Raw genomic sequence first — 25,174 nt, forward strand, 5'->3', positions numbered from 1 at the left:
GAAAAGGACAAGGTAAGTGACTATAATCCACTCTGTACATTCACAGACTACTATTTGTTTGTTTTTAAATAAACACATATATCCCTCAGTCCCCCAAATTGTATTTGACTTACACTAATGAGTGAGCAGCATAACAATTATTTACTAAAGAATGCAATCAGATGGATTTGACTAAAAACAAAAGTGAGCAAAATACCTGGGAATAGCTAAACCTGGAATAAACTGACCATGTAAGTGAATTTTTTATCCCCAAACTGCTGGTACATAATGGCCAAAAGCAATTTATATGTATTTTAAATTATGTATACACGTCTCATTCTAAAAAAGAACCTGTAGTGGTTTACGCCACAAAAATCTGCTATACTTAAAGGATGTAGTCTAGACCTAAAAGTGAGTCTTTCTTTCTTCTTGGATCAACAAAATTTAAAAAAAAAAAAAAAAAAAAAGTATATCAAGTTTTTTAAAACTTAACCACTGAGTCTTATGACGTGAAATAGCCATACCACACATACCTCAAAGGTCAAAAATAGAAGCAAAATTAATCAAAGGAACTGAGAGTTCAACAGCTTCCAATTTTTTTTACATTTTCCTACTTACCAATTTATCATTTTCATTAGGCATTTCAAATACACATCTCAATTTGGAATCCATTAATTCATCAGGTTTTGCCTCTTTCCACTAAAAAATAAACAAAACCAAACATGAGACATAGGAGGTATGATCATGGTAAGTAAGTCTGACCTCATGGGACAGCTAAAAGATGAGTGTAGCTGCCTGGCTTGGCTGAAATACACTGGTGCACTCTTTACTGATCACCCTGCCATTGTTACTGGCTAATGTCACAGAATCTTTATATAATCCTAGAGTTACTATCACCATCCATTAAAATCACGATGATATCACTAGCAACCACAGGACTTTCTTCTTAATAGCAGCATTTCTTTCTTTTTTCTTTTTTTCCAGTTGGTCTCATTCCGTCTCCCAGGCTGAAGTGCAGTGGCCCCTCCTGGGCTCAAGCAAGCCTCCTGGGTAGCAGGGACTACAGGCATCCAACACTACCCAGCTCATTTTACTTGTTGTTAGTTTTTTGGTTTTTTTTTTTTGTACAGACAGGGTCTTGTCATGTCGCCTGGGCTGGTCTCGAACTCCTGAGCTTGAGATACTCCCATCTTGGCCTCCCAAAGGGCTGGGATTACAGGTGTGAGCCACTGCACTAGGCCAGTAGCAGCATTCCTAAATTGTTTCTAAAAAAAAAATACTATTTAAAAATTCTTTCATTCTGTAAGTTAGAATTATCTACAATGAAGACATTGGCAGTTTTTTAAAAATCTAAATTTAACTTTCAGTTTTAGAAATTAAGTTTTCTACTGACTGCTGAACAAAACCCACAGTTTAAACTCCACTCCCCAAAGTAAATTCCTCTTCTATACTTACCACAGCTTCCATATCTGAAGTGTTTGGTGGAGCAAAAATTGTCTGTACCATAAACTTGTGTTTACTCTTTTCATTCGGATCATAGTCAAAGGGCTGTAGCATTACTAAATAAGAAAAAAAGGATATATTATATTGTCTCCTGAATGTTTGAAAGACATACATTGAAACAGTTACAGATTAAATTATACCAAGTCTGGGATTTGCCTTAAACAGTATCTGGCCATAGTATCATTCCTATTACTTCACAAATATGCAAATTTAAAGAAAACTAAGAAGGGTTCAAGAAACCAAACACCGGAATGTTTAAGAATCCAGAATCAACTTAATGGATCCCAAGTATTTTTAAATTGTCTGTCTTTCTAATTTACTAAGTTTTCCACAACCAACAAAACAAACAATTGCAATTAAAAATTAAATATGAATCTATGATTTTGCCCTTTCTAAACTCAGCTTGTGAAAATTTTCAAAACTTTGCCAATGTTAACTATAATGCCTATAAGCTCAGATAAAATCTACTAAGTTATTAAAACTATGAATTTAGGCTTCATTTTAGTGTTTTCTGATTTAAAATTATACAGCTGGGATATTTAAAGGAGAAATAGTAACTTAAAACTTCACTACCATCTATTTTTTCTTTTTAAAACTGGGTCTCACTCTGTTGTGAGGCTGCAGTGCAGTGGCGCCATCTCTGCTCACTGTAGCCTCAACCTCCCTGGGCTCAGGCAATCCTCCCACTTCAGGCTCCGAGACAGCTAAGACTACGGGCACATGACACCATGCCCAGCTAATTTTTGTATTTTTTGTAGAGAAAGCATTTTCGCCATTTTGTCCAGGCTGGTATCGAATTCCTGGGCTCAAGAGATCCGCCTTCCTCAGCCTCCCAAAGTGCTAGGATTATAGGCGTTAGCCGCAGCGCCCGTCCCATATATTAATATAATTAGTTTTTCAAACATGTATTTTAAATAAACATCTATTTCAGTTTATGAATTTATTTCAATCTTCTAAGAAAACAAAAGTACACAAGGAAACCTTATAGCCTCTTGATTTCTAAAATTTATTCTATAGTCTCAATAACATTCAAAATTTTTAAGCATTTATAATTTCCCAACTTTTAAGTTTTTTAAGGTTCCATGTGGCTGTAAGTCATGCTAAATTTATGTAACGTGAGTCCAAAATGAGACTACATAAAGAATGAATCAACAGTTACACAAAGTTATGTACATGGTATTACAGAAATTATTTCCCTAACTTTGGATTATTTCTAAGATGTATCTCCACACTTTCGAAAAGATAAACACGAGTAAATAAATGTAGAAAATAACAATTATGTAATAAAGTCTTATTCACAAGGTGTGTCTGAGAAGTCCATTAACTGCTATCAAGGTTAAGACAACTTTTTCAAGGGGCCAAATACACAGCAGCAGGAAATGTACTGGATAAAATGCCTCAGAATACAGCTTAAGCTAAACAAAATTCCATTAGCAACCTTCACTGAGTAATCATTATAAGCTAATCACTATGAACCAAAAATCTGTGAATAAAATGAAAAACTTACAACATGGTTAAGTTTATAGCAGTTACACTCTAATTTAGGTTGCAGACCAAATAACAAAACAAAGACAATCTTGAAAACAAATATAAAAATGTGCACAAATTGGAACAAATTCAAAAAAAAGTGTCAAAGGGACACGGGGAAAAAGAGAAATGAGCATGTAGTACACAGAATTAATCAGAGAAGGTTGCTGGAGGAAGCATACCTTTGAGTGACTGTAAATGGAAATACACTACACTAAAAATTGGAAAAGCCAAATTCTCATTGAAGTAGAGCAATCCAAGGGCATGTTTGTATAATCAGTAACCAGTTTGTCTGAAGGTTTTAATAAGGCAGGTTGCTATGGAAGAAAATGCTTTGATACATTATTTTCTCAAGAAATATTAACACACAGAAACCAGCAATCTGGGCCCCTCAAAGAAAAAATCATTCTGCATAGCTGTTTGGATTCCTAGGGATATAACTGCTTGTACCAATAAACTATTTTTAGCCATGTGGATTGAAATAATTTTATCTTCTGGCCAGGTGCAGTGGCTCACGCCTGTAATCCCAGCATTTGGGGAGGCTAAGGTGGACGGATCACTTGAGGTCAGGAGTTCGAGACCAGCCTGGCCAACATGGTGAAACTCTGTCTCTACTAAAAATATAAAAATGAGCCAGGCATGTTGGTGCATGCCTGTAATCCTAGCTACTCAAGTGGCTGAGGCATGAGAATCACTTGAACCCAGGAGACGGAAGTTGCAGTCAGCTGAGATTACATCACTGCACTCCTGCCTGTGCAACAGAGCAAGACATTGTCTCAAAAAAAAAAAAAAGAAAAAAAGAAAAAAAGAATTATCTCTTCTTCCAATTGTGCTAAAGGCTTAAGGATGTAGTAGAAAGCAGCAACATCCACAGTGCATGCATTCCTTCATCTTTATTTCCCATCTCTTCATCCCAAGAACTGATGAATTTGACTTAGCAAAGAAACATGAAACGCACTCCTCCCAGGCCTCCTTAACACAAGATTCACTAAAACATCTTTTTCCTCGCTCTTGAGGTTTTTGGCTATACCTGCCAAGAGAAGATTTAGTGTCACAAAAACCTCTATGGTCTGTCCTTCATGGCTTTTGCACTCAGGTTCCACCTCTAAATACTCTCAATGAGCCTACCCTGGGTTCTCTCTCTCTCTACCCAATTCTGCTGTGGACTTGAAAACTGATATGGAATTACTGTATCTTAGGGATTACTTACCAAGATCACCCAGGCTTTTTTTTTCTAATGTGCACTTTTTTTTTTTGAGATGGAGTCTTACTCTATAGCCCAGGCTGAAGTGCAGTGGTATGGTCTCGGCTCACTGCAACCTCCACCTCCTGCGTTCAAGCAATTCTCTGCCTCAGCCTCCCAAGTAGCTGGGACTACAGGCGCCCAACACCACACCCGGCTAATTTTTTGTATTTTTAGTAGAGACAGGGTTTCACCATCTTGGTCAGGCTGGTCTTGAACTCCTGACCTCGTGATCCACCCGCCTCGGCCTCCCAAAGTGTTGGGATTACAGGCGTGAGCCACCGCACCCAGCCTAAACATACACATTTCTAAGCCATGCTCCCAGAGATTCCCATCTGAGAGAGATGAATCCACGTGTGTTCCTGCTCCCTGTGTTATCACAGCACATAGTGGGAGTTGAGAAGTACTGCTGTAAAGGAAGAGTAAATGCAGCCTGAGAGGTTCTCCCCTAAGTAAAATACATGAAACCATGTAAGTTCTCATATTTAGTTCCTATTTCTCAGCTATATTAGTGAAGTCAGAGGGACTGAGAAAGGAAAAAACAGTTTATAGGGGGCATTAGTTATGGTCCCGGTATCGACTCAATAGCAAGAGTAAGCAATCTATATATGGCAAGCATACTTCTTTGACGAGTAAACCCACAAGAGAGTAGTAAAATAAAAATAAAGTTTTCACACGCAGGACACTGTTGACATTTACAATGAAAGACATACTCATCTGATTTGACACAGTAGGCAGAAAAGTGGCATTATACCTTCTTAAGCAAAAGAATTATGACACTTCTATAGCTGCATGCAATGTGTAATATGATTATGATCTGAAGGAGAATGACCCATCAGAAAATGGTACAATTTTCAAAGATAAAATAACAAAGGCAGAGAAGGTAGTGGTTAGCTGTAGAAATAAAGACTAGATATAAAGTTTGTAATTGACAATAATTTCTTATAAACTGACCACACTCCCTACACAGAAGATGAGAGTGAGAAATTTTCTGAAACAGCTTGCATACAGTACAATAACAAGACATCTTTAAAGGCAAAGCCAGAATAATGTAAGAATTATCTCCCTCCCTCCAGATGAAACCTTATTAAACAAAAACAGAATCATAAGATGTCAAAATTCAAATGTACATAAATTCAGAACATGACGTGCTACCTGAAACAGTCACAGTTGACCCTGGGTCAATAATTCCACTGTTGGGCCTCACACAGTACCGGCGAGGTGCTGTAGTCTTCACTTTGAAACACACTTTTCTATCCGATGGATTTCGCAATTTAAGATTTGTAGTGACTACATCTGTGAAGGGGCCTGTAAAGTTTAAAAATTAAAGAGAAAACAAAATTTAATTGGATTCTCAACAACAAAGGAATCAAAACTGAAAGTATATAACCTCAATTTTAATTATGTGTTGACATTTGTAGGCATAAATATCCCAAATGGCTACTAACACTGCCTTTCTCCAGGTGGTAGACTTAAAAACAAGTCGTATTTTCTTCTTCATTCCCTGTATTTCACAAAATTTCTACCATAAACATGTATGATTTCTATCAAAAAAAGTACTACGAAACTTCTCATCTATGAAGTTTACAACTGTATTTTTATAGTATGTTGTTAACACATTGCTGAAAATACCAGAATTTCCCAGTTGTCTGCAAACCAGTGTCAATCTTCAAGTTCATTTTACTAGGCCAACTGCAAAAATCTCTACATCTGAAGACCCTACACCCTATGACATCAGTGCTTTTGCTTTACCTCAATTTTGTTTGTTCATTCATTCAATCCATTCATTCATTCACATATTTGTTAAGTGTTTATTATGCCATATGCTCTAGATATAAAGTTTTTAAGCTTTGGTTCTGCACCCAAACAACATAAAATTACAAAACAAAGAACCCAAAAGGCTCATCCATTTTGCTAAAGAAAAGCCTAAAGAAAAATTATGCAGATTAATTTACACAACAAAATAAATACCCGGTTAGATTTCGGAGGGCAGAAGATAAAAAACATTTCCAGTTTGGGAACAATAACCACAGTTCAAGATACTCCAAAGTAATTGTAAATGATTCTAAAAACAATTCGTTAAAGTTATATTTAAAAAAAAAAAAAAAGCTAGAAGGCTGGAGGCAAGCACTGATTATTAAGGCCTACCTTTTTTCAATTTTAAGAATAAGCATGTCTTTTAAAATTTTACAAGGCAAGGTCGTTAAAAGCCTATTATCGCCGTAAGAGTAAACTGATTTTTCCTATGCTTCAAGTTTGGAGTGTAAACTTTTTTAATAATAAATTTGAACTAGGGTGAGTTATGAAGGAGATAAAATGATGTGAAATAGAAAGAAGCATGTAAGCAGGTTTTTAGAAAGAAATTTTTAATAAAACACCCCGTCTGCATTTTTTTTTTTTTTTTTTTGGAAAGAAAAAGCGGACACATATGATAAAGTACGATTTTGAACTGTTGTTTCATTATATGGTCAACTAACTTCATTTACACATACACCTTGCTGCTTCTTAACCCCAGTGTTGATTTCTTTTTGAAGGCATCTGAGTTGACAGAACTCGCACCATAAATAGTATGAAAGTAAGACAAAAACACTCCAATGTGTCCATTTTACTACAGGAATCCACAAAATTGCTGGCTGGAGATATGTTTTGAACTGATAAAACTAGAAGTCTTAAAGGCGAATTCCATTTCTTAACATTATCAAATCCATAATTACTACAAACACTTTAAAATGTAAAATTTTATAGGACTATTTTAAGTAGGACTTTAACATTAGTAGCAAGCACAGATTAAAATAAAGATCCAATTTCTTAGTAACATGACAAAAAGACGTCACAAAATTTTCATTTTGAACAATCCTAATCCATAATATGAATACCTAATTATTTTAATTACGTTTATGTATTTTCATAACATAATTATGTAAGTTTTAGTATTTAAATGTTTTATTAATTTAATTCTCTCCAATTTTAAAAGTGCCAATTATCCAAACTAAGGTAAAATAATTTTTTAATTGATTTTTAAAATGACTGTGGGTCAGTTTTGATCAACAAACTCTACCAGAGTTGTATAAATTCTGAAATAGTATTTACATTTCATGATACTGCCCACCAGGGATTATAAATTGTCAATACAGATTGTGGGATTTCTAGACATAAAAGTATAAATTATCTAAAGATGATGATAAATATATCAAAAGAAATACACTCCACCAATTCAAAACAAAATTCTTAACAAGGCATGTTAACCTTGCAAGTAAAATGTAGAATTACCTATAATAAACCCACCTAACAAATGAATTTGAGATTTTCTGCTCCATTGTATCCCTCTAACCTAGCCTCTCAATGAGGGTTGCTCCCAGCAGATAGTTAAGAGTTTGAGCCCCTTTCCTAGTTTAAAATGGAAAATTATCAAGTACTGATGACCATTAGCAAACGAATAACCAGATTTAACAGCTAAAAAAGGTCATGGGAAGAAATATGTGGTCCACTTTTGTGAGTTACAGAATCCTTTAAGAACCTGATGAAGGCCGTATCCTACACCTCAGAAAAACATACATAGGTAAATATTCACAAAAATTTTACACTGACTTTTATGGAAGGTAAAATGGGTTGGAGAGCTGGGTTCAGGGATAGAGGGGTTGTATCATGTAACCCCCGGGAGCTGCGAGTGCTACAAACATAACCCTTTAGGTGATACTGCCCCTTACAAGGTGTTTTCATTAGGCATTATGATTGGGTGGTACTTACTGGGGTGGGAGGTGGGGGCAGGAAACAGGATGGTAGACATTCTGCAATGCAGACCCACACAATGAAGTCCTATGTTCCCACTGCATCGCATTTTCAAATACTCCTCCAAAAATTCATATTCGTGGAAAACCTCTTTTCCAAGTATTCATCTATTATGTGAACAGGAAAAATGTGTACTCTTTTCTTCAAAATGTTAAAAGGTGAGTTCACCGTTACAGAAGATTATTCTACCAATAGCAATGCCACTCATGATACCTGAACCACCAATACAACGCATCTGAATTAGTCAGCAGTCATTTGTAGGTGACACATTCACATGAATCTACCTATATGCATATTCTTATTTTGCCCTTTTATCAATGTTAAGAAAAACTATCAGCACTATTCAGATAACTCTTGTCTTACTTCTCTTAAATCCAAACGTACTCATCTTAAGTAGATACAAACATCTGACTATTGTACCTACAAACTTAAGTAGTACAAGTATCTGACTACTTCATTATGTCTTCTAGGGTAGTCATGCCCAAACACTTACACTTAAAATGAGCATTCCATTATAAAAGTGCTTCCTTTTTTTTTCCTTATGTTATAGCTAGGGCAAATATATTTTGTAATTTTTAATTACATATGTTATTGGTCATTTTATATATGAATTTCTTTTCAGGATAGTAATAGGAACATTACAAAATATAAAAATGAGGTATGAAGTTAAGAGTTAAGAACCCCTGAATTAAACCAATAATCTCCTGCTTTACTAACTGAAAATGTATCCTTTGTAAGGCTTAGGTGATTAAACCATCAAGAGAAACAAGTGACTACCATAAAAGTCAGGATAATGGTTAATCCTGCAGTGGAAGTAACTGGGAGAGGGTAAAAGGAGAGCTTTGCCGAATGCTAGCCAAGTTCTATTTCTCACCCTGGAGGTGATTATATGAGTATTTAATTTTTAATAATTCCTTGAACCGTATATATCTTTTCTTTATGAAAACAAAAATGTTTTTTTTAAAAAAACTGATCCTTGACATAACCTTGAAAAATTGAAAAAAACAGTGAAAAGCAGTTTTGATGACAAAGTGAACATCTGATGCAATTTACGGAGTAAACAAATATGTTTCGAGGGTTTCTGAAACTTAATCCCTACAAATGGGGAAATCCTATCATTTGCCCAATATAAATGCTTAGTTTAATATTTAGGAAACAATTTTGAACTAGTCCATTTTAATCAAAAGTACTGATAGAAACTTATGTTAGAGATATGTCACTGTTTATAATGAACTACCCCATATAAAAAAAGAAAACTGCATACAAGTTACATTTATTTGCACTCTTACATTGAAAAAAATCTACAATTAAAATACTTCTACCTTTCAATTACGTGCCTGTTGTTCTTTGGAAGCCCGACCATTTCCTGCCACTAAATATTCTGTCCCAACTCCTCTATAGATGTCACTGCCATTAAGCCAAAATCCTGCTCCTAGTCCCAAATTCTTACAAACAGAAATGTAACACAAACACAAATGTGGCCTCTGAGTAAAAAAGTCTGAATATAAGTTTTTAAAAAACTTGCAACGTGAGATGTCAAAAATACTAGAAAATTTTAAGGCAGTTCACCCAGAAGTCAGTCAAGTGGGACTGGCCTGCCTCGTTTGCCTAAAACGTTTTTCCAGCATGAAATACCCTTTTTAGACGGTCCATATATGTAAAATGCAACCATTCAGTACAATGGCTTCCTTTTAAATAGCAGGACCTTTATTCTCCAAACCGCCCAGTCTTAAAAGGAATCCCACACTAAGCCAAGAGCTACCAAAAAAAAAAAAAAAGAACCACTCTAACAGTTTTTAAAAACTGTTATCATTCATCCATATTTTGATATGAACTACTGATAACAAAGTTATCTTGAAATCCTGAGTTCAGTTCAGCTGCAAAGAGAATCAATTGTGGAAGAGGGGAACAGCTGGCTTTTCCCCCAACATTTTATTATGAAAAATTTGACACAGAAATTGAGATAACTATATAAACATTCATACATCACTCCTCGCATTCTACAATCAATATTTTGCTGTATTTACTTTGCAGCATATCTATCTGCCCTGTCCAGACATCCACTTAATTTTTGATGCACATCAAAGCAAGCTGAAGACATCAGTACAGTCACTCCTGAACACCTCAGTATGCATATCAACTTTAGTATTTGTTTTCTGTTAAGAGTATAAAATTTTAATACAGGATAAGCAGGAGTATATCACACAGAACATTTCAGAAAACGCTTCGAAAATGTAGCTTAAGAATAAACAGACAATGTACATGAACATTAATTGATGAACTCTGTGACCCCATTTAGGCTAGTTACTCAGAGGCGTGTTTAGGAGACAATTCTGCATGGGCCTCTAGCATTTCTGCACATCTTGCAAGGGGAAGTCCTGGGGGTTTTTACCCAGACTATCTTTTCAAGGGTGTATTAACTAGTGAACTGTCTTAGAAGACACCACCTCCCTTCTGAGGAGAGGAGCAGGTTTGTCCAGTGGCCAATATAATAAAGGTAAGGTCTTCTTCTGGAATAAAGGTCAGGTAGGTTTCTGTGCAGCCCACTATGGAAGATTCAGGTTCTCTAAGTTCAGGGTTTCTAATTATGATGCAAACTCATTATGTGAGTAGTATCTACCTGAACACCTCTGTCACCTCCATGGAACTTGAGGAGGGCAAGGAAAACCAACACAAATATAAATCCCATTCCACTTGCAGTGCCATGAAAAATTATGTCCATTGTCTAACTCAGGAAATCTCACATCTTCTACCAACATCTACAAAACGGCAGCAGGCGAAATTTTCAGTCCCTTCACAGTTCTTGACAAGGTCTTTGTAAATTCTTGGCTACGCAGTGCAGACTAATGAGGAAGGCTGGGTGCTCTGCTCAAATACACAAACAACGTAGCCACAGCAATGCAGGTGATGACTACCTTCAATGTTTCCAACAGGTTTTAGCTAATTAAGTTGTATCACTGATTGAACTGTTTCCCAGTTACATAAGGGTTATGCTGCTGAGTATCTGTGGCATCATGTTAACATAATTATATATACAAAACATATATTAATACTATATAGTACACAGAATATCTACTAAGGGACTAGCTAGTATTTATTGGGCACTCATGTATCAATAACTTTGTACAAACTGTTATTTAACTCTCACAAGTCCATGAAGTAGATACTTTCATTATATTTTAATATACCAAGTTTACAGATGATTCAACTCAGAAGGTAAACACTAGTCCAAGGTCATACAACTCAAAACAATGAAAGCGGAAAGTCAAACCAGGTCTGACTCTAGGGCCTGAACTCTCATACATTTTGCACGTATAACCTAGCGGTATTTATTTTCTAATTCATAAGTATTCCAGGTAGACTTCTGCAGCAATCAAGCATGAAAGTGCAGTCAAATTAGCCATGTATGAAAAAGGTTTCTTAAATGAATATTGTATTTCTCTTGGTCACATAGGTCAACACTGAACACTTCCTGAAGTAAGTATCAAGCACTCTAAAAATATTTTACATTTTACATCCAAGAAAGTCCTAAAACATTCTTATTACAAATTTTTTACTATACATTTTTTTCAAACACATTGAAATACCAGACTTGAGGTAAGCTCCATGAAGACTAGGTCTTTGTTTCGTTAGCTGCTGTATCCCCAGCAACTAACACAATGCCTGGCATAGTAGGTACTGAAGAAACATTTCTGTATAAATATTGTTGCACAAATAGAGTACTACTTTCTGGAAAAGAAAATGAGTCAGTTCTATTTAAAAAAATTTAGTTATTGAAGCACTAAAACATATCTCTTTATAAGATCTCACTAACATCATAAAAATATGGATCCTGAGATTAATGGAAAAGCAAGACTGCACTATTTTATTTAAGCCTCTATGGGCTTTAATTACTGAAATTGTCTCACTGTCCCTGTTTATCCATGTTACACAATCAACTAACAGTTTCAGAATGTATCATGAAAACTCTCCAAAATCCACTTAATATAGTCATGTAATCATTTTTTATAAACCAGTATTCCCACTCTGGGAGCCTAAAATTACAGTGTGAAAAAGTTACCAACAGGAAAGGACCATGTCTTTTACTTCTTTTACACCGTTTTCACACAGTGTAGTATTGTTCTGGTCGTATAAATACTCATCCATCACCTTTACATAAACAGGTACCTAAATAAAAAATGAAAACACTTCTTTCCATTCTTTTGGCAGCCTTCTGGGGGAAGAGTGAGGCTTATTTCTGTTACTGATGTTATACCATGACTTTAAAAAAAAAAGCATTAACGTAGTATGTTCAATCAGAGGCTTAACAGCTAAAACCATTACCTAGGTGATTGACCTTGGGTAAATCACTTCACCTCTCTATCCCAGTCTAACCTCCTTCATTTTAGAATTCGTAGGCAAAATGATCTCTAAGGCTTCTCTCAGCTCTAAAATCATGCGACATTATGATTAACTTTACTTACTACCTTAAAGAACGTCTTCTACCCTATGGTAAAGATGGGAGATAATTCAATCTTAAACCCATCACAGCTTTATTGACATTTTAAAAAAACTACCTTAAACATTTTAGGAGTGCTTTTTAAGGTATTCTGATACATACAATGCTCAGTCTGACCTAAACAATCCTGGTGACATAATCTTGAAAACAAGGCAGAGAAAATAAACAATAGTCTTAACATAGAAGTGGAACACTTTGATTTGCAACATTTTCATATCAATTTTATGTCCCTCCACTCTAAACTTCCTAAGAGTAAGATGTATACAAACGTAATTTATTTGTAAAAGAACAATGCTAGTGTTCAAGAATGAACATGAAATTAGTGCATACTACTTACTAATATTTTAACATCTGGATTAAAATAGAAAAGAGTGGTCCACATCCAAAGTTTAAGTTTTTGGACTCCACATAGGTAGGATGTGAAGAAACAGAAAATAAGGTACAGTTTTGGAGAACCTGAAATAAACTTTTTTTTAATTATTTAGATCTAAAGTCCTTGCCAGGGGAAAACATAACATGAAAAAAATGATCACAATAATCTTAACTAAAAAAATACAAGATATAGATATATAGAGTTATACAGAGCATAGTTACAAAAAGTTTATCAAAATGTTAACAGTGGTTATTTTGTGAGATTGATTTGTGAGAATTGAGTAATTTTTATGGCTTATAATATCTATACTTTTTCGGCCCGGCGCAGTGGCTCAGCCGTAATCCCCAGCACTTGGAGGCCGAGACGGGCGGATCACGAGGTCAGGAGATCGAGACCATCCTGGTAACACGGTGAAACCCCGTCCTAACTAAAAATAGCAAAAACTAGCCGGCGAAGTGGCGGGCGCCTGTTTAGTCCCAGCTACTCGGAGGCTGAGCAGGAGAATGGCGTAAACCCGGGAGGCGGAGCTTGCGTGAGCTTGAGATCGCGGACCACTGCACACCAGCCCGGCGCAGAGTGAGACTCTGCTCAAAAAAAAAAAAAAAAAAAAAAAATCTAATACTTTTTCATTTCTACATTTAGCATTGATTTAATGGAAGGGACCTTTTGTTAAACTGCACCCATAGTAGCTTTAATTGCTTAATTGCTTATTAAATCGTCTTATTTTGTAAAATCTGAAGAAAAACTGAAAATTCAAGAACCACAGAGTTTTTGGGGATCGTTGTTCGTGAGTTCTCTCAGTGGGAACAGTACTCAGAAAACAAGACAAGAGTTCTTGCCCAAGGCTTTAAAAATAAAAAATTGGCCGGGCGGTGGCTCAACCTGTAAATCCAGCACTTTTGAGGCGAACGGGCGGATCACGAGGTCAGGAGATCGCGACCATCCTGGCTTTAACACAGTGAAACCCGTCTCTACAAAAAAAAACAAAAAACTAGCCGGCCGTGGTGGCGGGCGCCTGTATTCCCAGCTACTCGGGAGGCTGAGGCAGGAGAATGGCGTGAACCCGGGAGGCGGAGCTTGCAGTGAGCCTGAGATCGGGCCACGCACTCCAGCCTGGGCGAGCAGAGCGAGACTCTCTCAAAATAAATAAAAATAAAATAAAATAAATAAAAATAAAAAAATAAAAAATTTTCACAAGAAAAACTAAACAGGAAACACACTGTATGATTCAAAGGCACCCTATATCTTTAAAGTATGACAGTCACTACATGTCATTCAAGAATTAAAATTATATACATATTCATATACGCTTCACGCATATATACACATACATGAAGCATACAGCTACAAAAGACCTGTCAAAACATAGGCCCACGAGAAATTTGTCAAGTTATACGATAAATGTACGTTTAAAAGTCCTCTCACAGCAACAATTCTTTTTTAATTAACATTCCTACTTTTTAATGGTAATTCAATCTAATCATTTCCTTAAAAGGCTGAAAGATATGCAACTAAACTTCTCACTCCCTTAAATCTGAATTTTCAGAACAGTATCAAACATTCGTGGTAACTAGTTATAAAGAACATCCAAACACCAGAGAAAAGCAGCTAAGCATGCTATGGTACATTAATGATGCATAAGTCAACACAAATGATGTGGAGATTTCTTCTATAAACATTTAAGACACCAGTTTAGACTGTTTTTATAAAGTGAAATACGTGTTACAGAATAACAATTACAAAGTGCAATATGTATAACAATAATTACAGAATTTATTTTTTATAAAGTGAAATGTTAAATTATAATGTGTCACAAATATGTCTTCAGAAAATATCAAATCCAATCTCATTTAAGTAAATAATATCTTATTATTAAAAAAAACTCATACTGAAGAGTTCATTACAAAGATGTAAGCAATTCAATGGCACAGGAAATGAAGTATAACTGGCATCACAGAAGAGGCTGCGTTCAAGAGAAACTAATTCCTGGGATCATTAAGACCTCTCTGCCTACATTTTTCTGCCTTTTTTCTCTCAATTAGTTGCTTCTGCTTGCCACTGTTCCAAATTAGCCACTGTTTTGCCTCCCAGGTCATTTGACCTTGAAGGTCTAAAACCTATAACCATCTATCTATAGTTGTGTTCCAAGGTGAGGCATCAAAACTTTGACTGGTCAGTCACCAGCATATATATCGGCTGGCCTTGAATCTAGATTATAAACAGCCTCTTCCTGTGAGGCCAGGTACACCTGATTTCCTATGCCATTGAGATTGCTTATTAATAAACTCTTACGCGTGATTTTGTTCTTTGTAATAGACTAAATATTTGAGGATATTAAAGAATTACTGTTAATTTTATTATGTGTTAACGGTATCACGATTATGCAAAGAAAATGTCCTTTTTTGGTTAGAAATGCAAACTCAAGTATCTAGGGATGAAATGTTACGCTATCATCCAGGATTTGTTTTAAAAATACTGAAGCATGCCAGGTATGGTGGCTCATGCCTGTAATTCCAACACTTTGGGAGGGTGAGGCAGAAGGATCGCTTGAGGCCAGGAGTTCAAGATCAGCCTGGGCAAAATAGCAAGACTGTCTCTACAAAAATTCAAATATGCAATAATTAACTGGGCACAGTGGCATGCACCTGTAGTCCCAGTTACTCGAAAGGATCGCTTGGGCCCTGGAGTTCAAGGCTGCAGTGAGCTATGATAGCACCACCGCACTTCAGTCTGGTGTCAAGAGCAAGACTGCTGTGAAAAAATACAAACACGGAGGCAAACAAAAATATATAAATAAACAAGTATGATTATGGTAAAATGTTAATTATTAAATTTATATTTAAATTTAATTTACTAAATTAAGGCATACTGAGGTTTATATTATAAGGTGCTCACGAATGAAAGTTTTCAAACGTATAAAACTTAATTTGAGTCATATTTCCATTATAAAATAAATTAAGCCAGTAAACAAGCATTTCCAAGTTAACAGTCCTCTCTCACATTTAATTTTCTCCCAAAACTAACTTTATGATCAAAAGAAAGCAAGATCCATCCTATATTAATTTCCACGTCTGAAAGGAAAGAAGATTTCACTACACGTTCAGTAAAGGTAAGATAAAAAGAAACTACGTTGAGATGATGGATATGTCAATTTGCTTCACTAAAGTAACCATTTTACTATCTGTATGTATCCCATAACATGTCATATGTATACCTCAAATACACACAATAAAGTCTTTTAAAGGATTAAAAGTGTAATTTTCCCTATTCTTTATATGCATTTTTCCACTTCACAGAAAAATAGCGTTTTCTTTTTGTACTCAATTGTTATATATTCACACAAACTTTTAAAGACAGAACACCCCAGAAATCACCTAGTCCTACCTCTCACTTTACAAATGAAAAAAGCACAAACATGAAACAACCTACCTTTAGTAAAGGTTAGTCAGCTCTTTACAAAAGACCCTACCACCCCTTTTCTGGAAGTACAAAATTTTGAAAACACTATTACCTGCAAAGGCAGGTGAAAACTCCAGCTGAGTCAAGATCCAAGACTAAAAACTAAAAATTACTGGAGAAATCATCTGAGTCTTAATTCAATCAACACTTATAGAGCAATCATTTTATGATGCCAGATCTTGTTACTACAAACATAAACAGGTATATACTCAGAGTTCATGGTATAGTTTGGGAGGGGAGAATATGTAAGCACAGCTACCATCTAATGTGAAACTACCATTACAGGTAAGCACAAGCTTCAACAGTGGCAACGAAGGCTCTGACCAACTTGGACTGGTAGAAGTATCAACGACTTTTCAAGAGGAAGTGATTCTTAAAATAAGAGGCTGCCTGACAGACATAAGGGAGGACAATATTTTGAGCAGAGCCTGTGCAAAGCACTGCAGTGGCCTGGAGTGTTTGGGAAAATTGTTCATATAGCCAAAGTTATGGGCAGAAGAAAAACAGTAGACACTGAGGCTGGAGAGGTAAGCAATGGATTTTGGATTTTTCAAGTACATAATGGGAAAACATTTAGAGTTCTTTAACCAAGGGACTAACAGTAACAGCCTCCTTTTTTCAAAGCACAGTTCTAGCAGCAGTGTGGAGGACAGGGTAAAGAGCTGACAATAAAGAATAGGAGGCTGGGCATGATGGCTCACGCCTGTAATCCCAGCACTCTGGGAGGCAGAGGCGGGTGGATAACCTGAGGTCAGGGAGACCAGCCTGGCCAACATGGCAAAATCCCGTCTCTACTAAAAATACAAAAATTAGTCAGGCATGGAGGTGCACGCCTGTAATCCCAGCTACTCAGGAGGCTGAGGCAGGAGCACCGCTTGAACTCGGGAGGTGGAGGTTGCAGTGAGCTGAGACTGCACCACTGCACACCAGCCTGGGTGACAAAGCGAGACTCCATTTTAAGAAAAAAAAAAGAAAAGAAAAGGAGATGTCTGCTGACTAGTAAATATTAAAGGTAATCACCTGAAGTAAGGAAATTATCCAAAGCCCAGACCTTTCCTTAAGTAACACACCCATTTAACCAAATCCACCTTCTTGTTAATATCCTGAAAGACCTAAAGGTATCTACCATACCCAAAGAGATCATGATCTCCCTCCTACACCTCTCTCACACATCCCCAAATAAGATGCATTTCATCCTCATCCAGACATCCACCATTTCTTAAACAAATAGCACCATTTCCCCAGTTATATAGGCAGAAATCTCAGACATTCATACCCTTTTCTCTCAGTGCACAGAGACCACCAAGTCTCACTGACTTAACCTAACTTTCCATCACCTCCAACACCATGACCTCAGTTCAAGGGGTCAACACTTGCCAGGACTGCTGCAGCTGCCTAATTCATCTCTTTCTCCCCTCTAGTATAATTTTACTTTGCTACCAGAATTATTTTTTAATGCAAATGTGATGTTATTCCATTCCCTTCACCTTTACTGCTCCTCCCCTCACTTAAAAACCCTAGTGGCTTAGGATAAAAACAAAACTCCTAACTTGACCTACTAAACCAGCACTACATTCTTCTTGGCTATTTTCACCATTGCCACACCAACGTCTTTCAGTACGGTGGATGTTTCACGGTCCCTCCTGCTACAGGATATTCGAACATGCATTTTCCTTTCTTCTTCACCAGGATAACTTTTACTCATTGTTGGAATCTTAGTTCAACTGTGACAGCCTGATCAAAGACCCTTATTTTACATTCTCATAGCACTATATATCTCTTCAGGGGTATACTTTATTCTTCTGATTATTTTATTAGTATCTATCTCTCTTGTTAGAACTGCCCCATGAAAACATGGCTTGTATTTCACTCACAACTGTAGTTCCAATATTTATTCATCATACCTGACATATAGTGATACTCAAATCTAATCATATTAGATCCATAACTGAATTTTAAAAATAAATGAATTTGGAGTAGAAACGCATTAAAGGGGACAAAGTATGTCAAAAACAGAAACACAGGATTTTAATTATTAGATAGGCATATTGCTTCTGGTGTGAGTAATCATGATGCCACTAAAAAATAAAAATAAAAAATAAAAATAAAGCCAAGTGCAACGGCTCAGGCCTGTAATCCCAGCACTTCAGGAGGCTGAAGCAGGAGGAGAAGGTCAGGAGTTCGAGATCAGCCTGGGCAACATAGCGAGACCCCCATATGTACGTAAAAAACTAGCTGGGAGTGGTAGCATACACCTATAGTCCAAGTTATTCAGGAGGATCACTTGAGCCCAGGAGATCATGGCTGCAGTGAGCCAAGAACGTGCATGCCGCTGTACTCCAGGTTGAGTAACTGAGCAAGACCCTGTCTGAAAAAAATAAAAATAAAAAATATGGGAAGACGAGTAGGCTTGGGTAGTAAAAAATTTGAGATATTTTGAGTTTAGAATATCTGTGCAACATTCAAATCTAAATAGTAAGTTGAGTATGTGCTCTTGACTGTAAAATGTGAATTAAAACAGATTTGGGGGTGTAGCAATACCTGCAAAGAGCAAGGAAGATAAAGAGAAAACCTCAAAACAATGAAATGAACAAAGTTCACAGACTGAGATAGATGAAATCAAATCAGAATCTCAGAAACATGAGCATTTGAGAAAAATGCCACAAATAAGACAATAAATGGAGCAAAGAAGAAAATGAGAAGACAATGGTATTACAGAAGCCAGAAGAACTGAGGTTTTTTTTAGAGAAACTGTCAGTAATGTCAAGAGCCAGGGGGAGGTCAAGTGAGATAAAAACTGGAAATGATCAAGTTAGCAGTAAGTAGTGAGGATAAAAGTACCGTGGACTAAGGAGAGAATAAAAGGTGAGTAACTGGAAAAACAATTAATATGGACTATTTTCCAAAAGTCTGAATGCACAGGAAATGAAAGAGAGGGAGAGACATATACTAGAGGGAGTTATGGTCAAAGATGTACATGTCTGTTTATTTGTTTTTAAAATGAAAGACTCTGGGGTATTTATATGTTAAAACAATGCAGCCAGTGGTTGAAAATCTGCGGGAAAACATCTCATGGAACATGGTCTGAGTCATAAGGAATTTTACCTTAGCAGCAAAAACAGAGGAACAACGAACCTTGGGTATGAGCAGAGGCTTTCTTTCTCAGGGAAGAAAGTGTGGATGTACACAGATTAACAGGTGTTAACAAGAGGAGGCAGCACATCATGGAAGAGATCGTATGTCCTACTGAAAAAAAAATCTGACTTTTATTCTGTGAGCAATTGAGAGTTACCTAAAAACTAAGGAATGGAGAAACACGATTAAAGATTACATTCCTGTCTTCAGAGGAGTTGGGGGTATTACCCCAAGCATTTCGTATAGCCACTGGAAAACAAGAAGAGCTGACTGGAAACACCTAAAAATGTGCTAAATACCCATCCAGAGGAGGAGTATTCTCTATTTTTCCCCCGTGCTGTTTCTTAATAATATGCTTCTACGCGAAGATGCACTAGCTGATGTTGACACCACACGTCCCTTGATCCTTCAGAGAGCTTAATTTTCTTTGTTGATTTACTATTATGGGCCACTGTCAACACAAGGATTTTGGTTTATTTTCCTCTCTGATCATTAAGAAGAATATATTTGAAATTTATTTTAGCATTTTATAAACTTTCTTCTTCAAACTTCCCTACAAAACTGCTAATAGGGGTCAGGTGCGATGGCTCCCGCCTGTAATCCCAGCACTTCTGGTAGGCCGAGGCAGGTGGATCACCTGAGGTCAGCAGTTTGAGGCCAGCCTGGCAAAACTCTGTCTCTACAAAAAATTCAAAATTAGCTGGGCATGGTAGTGCATGCCTATAGTTCCAGCTACTCTGGAGGCTGAGGCAGGAGAAATGCTTGAACCGGGAGGCAGAGGCTATAGTGAGCCGAGATCAAGCCACTGCAACAAAGCAAGACTCCATCTCAAAAAATAAAAAACAAAAAAACTGCTAATAGGTAGAAAAATAAACTGTGTAATACTTACAAACGGAATTTTATCATGTAAAAAATTGTACAGACAAAAAAAACTTTCACATAAAATACCAACTTTCAAATCTGAAATCCAGGTAAAATTACTTCCAAGGTTTAAACAGAATTTGAAGTAAAGCAGTGTCTACTTCTTTTTCTTTACCAACACAAGAGATCTACTTCAGAATTCATTACATCATCATAAATGCAGTTTTGTATGTTAACCATTATATAAAACTTTTTTTTTAATACTAGGTATACAGAAAAATGTAGTACTGAACTAGTTGGTATCTGCTTTTGCAAAATTCTGCAAAATGCTGTTAATTCATCTTCAAGATGGTTGTGTTAGGCGTATAAAAGAAAAACCATCCACTCTCAGAATGATTACCTGAGTCACTCCTGGAGAAACCATCTCAAACTCAGAATCAAAATAACTAAAATAAACCTACCAGAAGATGACAAAGAATTCTGCAAAACTGTCTTTTAAAAGTCCTTCATTAAAAAGAAAGTTTTGAATGATTTAGGATAAGTCAGTTAAACGATTTTTTTCTATCATAAACTAAACACAAGTAGACTGTAGATTCTAAATGAGTCTCTTCAGTGTTGAGCTGTGCACTTAAATACACAAAGGTTTCCATCAAGCAAACCATTTACCTTTGACTAAAAAAACAATATTAAGGAACCAGACACCAAACGTCACCTCCCAATCCTCCCCATTATCTCCATCTTTAAACTGAAACACACAACAAACTATTGGGCATTTAAGTACCAGGCATCCTCTCACAGCAGTGTGTTTACTCAACCACTCTCTTGGCCTAAACCTCCCCTGAAACGAAAAACAAGCCTTTTCCTTAAAAACTTCCGATGGGGCACATAGAGAAAGGGCTTCTTTCCTCAGACAGGGTTGTCTCTCTGTTATACCATCGATACACCTTTTCTGTTTCCCTGGCTAGTCTTATCATTTTTACTGGCAACACAAGAACAACGTGTTCTATAATCATAGCTGTAATTCTCCAATACCCCCAAAAAAGGAAATATATGAGTAAGTCACTGTGTAGGGTTTTTGCTCGTTTTTTTAAACCTGCTTCTCCACTATTATTAGTCTCTTACTATAGCAACATAACAACTTCCCTAAGGAGAAAAAACTTCACACTGTGGACATTTCCTGGCCTAAAACTGTCCTAATGGCAACTTACACATACTTGTAAGTCCCTAATGGCAACTTACACAGTTATCCAGTAGAGGAAATGTTCACTGTAAACACGGCCAATCAAAAGATAAAAACGAAATATTAAAAAACACATCATACAGGCTTACATTAAATTATCTCAAGATAATGGCTGAGTTAGGACTTCTCATAATTCCTCAAAGGTTTCCCCCCAGCTAAAACTACGTAAAAAAATCACACGACTTACATAAACTTGCAATAAAATACATTCACTGCACCTTGTCTTAAAACCAAATCCTTACCCAACAAGTAGCTCACTTACACTTCTATTCGAAGAAATTCGTAAATGCACTAAAAAGCTTGGAATGTAGTTACGCAGTATTAATCTCATAATTCCAGAATATATTTTAAATTCCTAAAAGTGAAGTTTTTCCTATGGAAATAATGTAGTTGGTTTTCTCTTGGACTCAACCTTACACAACAATAAAGGATTTAACTTTTTCTTTTAGCACTAGAATTGCTATACACCTCACAAAAATTGTTCTCATTCAACAACTGAAATACATTCAAATACAAAATATATAGACTTCCAAAACTTTATACTTAACTGAAGATAGGAAGGAACCTACTTTCTATTAGATGTTCACACTCTTTCAGTATTCCTTAAGAACAGAGAAGAAAAAAATAAAAATCTGTACAGTTTCACTCTCTTTCCTAAAGTACAATACATATCGACAAGGAAAGGGACCAAACAGCCCCGGGATTCCTCCAGGATTACCAAGTCAGACTGAAAACTTACCACAGGCAGTGCTACAAAATAAAAACCTACAAAGTTCCAGAGCTGGGTCACACCTTACCAGCCTTCTCAGGTCTGTCGGAAACGGCAAACGTAAAAGCAAAGAAGTCACACGCACCGAAGCACCGAAGGTTTCTCAGCGGAGGAGCGCAACTGACGGGCTAAATCAAAGCACGCGGGCGGCACACTGAAATGTCGTAGAAGGCAGGAGCCCCGCTTACTATGAACCTACAACTCTCCGTTCGCAGCTGGCGCACCGCTCCTGCCCGCACGCGCCTGGGTCCGTGCCAACAGCACCGGGCAGCCCTCGCCAAGCACCTCCCGGGCTTCTCCGCCTCCCCGGCGCGCCCTACACCTGACGGCCGAGTTCTAAACCGGGCGGAAAAGTGAGAAACGACGCCCTCCGCGGAGCCCGAGGGCCGGCTGCTCCCAGCTCTCCCCGGGCCGGAGCAGGGGCCGAGGGGCGGCTCTCACTCCCGAGGGGTCCCGGGCCGCGCCCTGGCCTCCCCGCGCCGCTGACAGCCGGGAGCGGGCGACGGACGCAGCTTGCGCCACCTCCAGAGCCCACTCCCCGCCGCAGCCCAGAGAGCACGCCCGCGGATGCCCACCCGCCCACGCCCCGCCGGAGCACTGCACGTCGCCTCGGGACCAGGACGGCGGGCCCGGGCGGACAACGGCTCGGGCGGACCGGACACCCAGGAGGCGGCCCCGCGGGGACCGCAATGATTGCGGCGGCCGCGCCCAGGGCCCGGCTCCCCTCCGCCTCGCCCCGGGCCGGCGCGCGCACCACGCGCGGCCGGCGGGAAGGATGAAGCGGGCCGGAGCAAGGGTCACAGGCCGGCCCAGGCGGCGGCGGGATGCAGCAGCCGGGAAAGGGCAGCGCCGGGGCGTGGGAGGGGCGCTCCCTCTGGCCGGGGCGGCCGAGTTGCCCTCCCCGCCCCCCGCCGCCCGCCAGCCCTCCGCGCGCCCCAGCCAGCCCTGGGGTGTCCCCGTCCTGCCTACCTTTGAATTTGAGGTCTGTGGGCGGGTCGAGGACCAGGATCTGCTCGTGCTTCGCCATGGCCCCTGAGGCGGACGCCATCGGAGAGACAGCGCAGAGCGGGGGCGCGCCCGCGGCGGCGGTTTGCTGACTGGGGGCGGGGGTCGACGGCGGCGACGGCTCGGCCGAGCTCTAGGACGAGGCCAGGCTCGCAGCTCCCGAGCCCTGACGCCTGTCGCTGTGTCGCCGGTTCGGTGGGCCACCCGCTGGGTCAGCAGCTCCGGGTCTCACAACTGACTCAACCCCACACCAGCCGCCACGGCCACGCGCACTGCGATCCTCGGTGCCCCACGTGACGGCCTCTGCGTGGCTACGTGCGCGCCCCGGCGGCCGGGAGCCACTAGCGCTCGTCCCGCCCTCCAGGCCGGCCTAGCGCGGCGCGGGCTTGCTGCGCCTGCGCGCTCACGGCTTGCCGCGGCCCCGTACGCAGCCCAGCTGTCAAGGGAACGGGTGTGGAGGGAGGCGGGGCAAAGGTCCGCGGGGCCGACGCGATGCGCAGCGCAGGGCTGGCGGCGCAGTCCTCTGTCACCTTGAGCTCCGAGTGCGGAACTAGAGAAACTGCTCTGGCAGCGCTTCACAGTCTTCCAAGTGGGACTGCCCAGTGGAAGGGACAAGCAGCAGTGGGGAAGCGCCCACTCACTACAACTCCCGGCATGCCTCCTGCGGGGCGGGGCCTTCGCCGAGGGCCTGGCCCTTTGCGGCCCTGCGCGGTGCTTGCTGGGAACTGTAGTAATGGCTGTTTGTGGGAGGAAAGGAGAGCTAGGTCCATTGGAGGCGAATGGGGTGGGGTTCGCGGACGCTAATTTTGGCTCAGAGCGCGTCTAGTTTGCGCTAAAAAAAAAAACTTTTGAAGACTGAAACGAGGCCCCAGTGTTAGAAATATACTAATAAAATCTGCCCTGTGGAGAACTGGCTGGGGGGATGTGTCCGTTTGCTCTAATTTTATCCGTCCCTCTGTTGGCAGGGCTGCATTCCTTGTGGTATCCAATCCAGCCTCTCCTGGTTCCTGAGTTGTCTCCAGTGATGATCAGATAAGGAAACACACCTCGTCTGGGAAGCAAGGGGAAATATGACAAAGCACACAGAAGCTAGAAATAAAAGTCAAAGTCTGCACCATGGAACCCAAGAATCTTCTTCAGTTTTGATTAATGATGGACCCAAACCAAAACAGTTGTCACGTTCACATATTAGAAACGAAACCCATCTGCATCACTTACGATAGGCTGTAGTAAACTGAACCAAATGAGAAAAATCCCAGCAGCAAACTTGCTGATAAAACTTTAGCCGATTGCCAGGGTAGTCTGGTACAGGAACGTCAAATGAAACCAATGTGCTGTAAATAAACCTTTATTGTATTTTATGATATGGTTTGAATTTAAATCCCTAGGAAGCTCCACGAAGCAAAAGATATATTGATGCTAATGCCGTGGAGCAGCACAGTTTGTCTAGAAAATAAATGAGACGAAACAGCAGTCTAGATGTAGGCACCAAGTCCAAGTTTTCATGTGGGATCCAGGTATCAGAGTCCATCCAGGAACATCCTGCTGGAATCGCTAGCCTGACATTCACAGAAGATCGTGCCACCCAGGAGGAATGTGTCTTCAGCCATGTAGTTTCTGGGAGTGAGAGGTGAAGCCAGCTGTACTTCTGGGTCTGGTGGGGACTTAGAGAACTTTTCTGTCTTACAAGAGGATTGTGAAATGCACCAGTCAGCATTCTGTGGCTAGCTAGAGTTTTGTAAAATGCACCAATCAGTGCTCTGTAAAAACGCACCAATCAGTGCTCTGTAGCT

At 39.1% G+C, this 25,174-nt stretch overlaps 1 protein-coding gene across 1 annotated transcript; it reads right to left on the reverse strand.

Moving 5' to 3' along the window:
* Positions 1-564: 564 nt before the first annotated feature.
* LOC108516454 (vesicle-associated membrane protein-associated protein A) lies at positions 565-24,039 on the reverse strand. The gene is made up of 4 exons (XM_017853923.1): positions 23,346-24,039; positions 5,408-5,560; positions 1,435-1,538; positions 565-678 (listed from the first exon to the last, which is right to left on the reverse strand). The coding sequence occupies exons 1-4, from the start codon at positions 23,422-23,424 to the stop codon at positions 580-582; spliced, it is 435 nt and encodes a 144-aa protein (XP_017709412.1). The 5' UTR covers positions 23,425-24,039; the 3' UTR covers positions 565-579.
* Positions 24,040-25,174: the final 1,135 nt, after the last annotated feature.

Source organism: Rhinopithecus bieti, unplaced genomic scaffold (assembly GCF_001698545.2).
Source record: "Rhinopithecus bieti isolate Rb0 unplaced genomic scaffold, ASM169854v2 scaffold_35856, whole genome shotgun sequence".
In the NCBI taxonomy this organism is placed as follows: domain Eukaryota; kingdom Metazoa; phylum Chordata; class Mammalia; order Primates; family Cercopithecidae; genus Rhinopithecus; species Rhinopithecus bieti.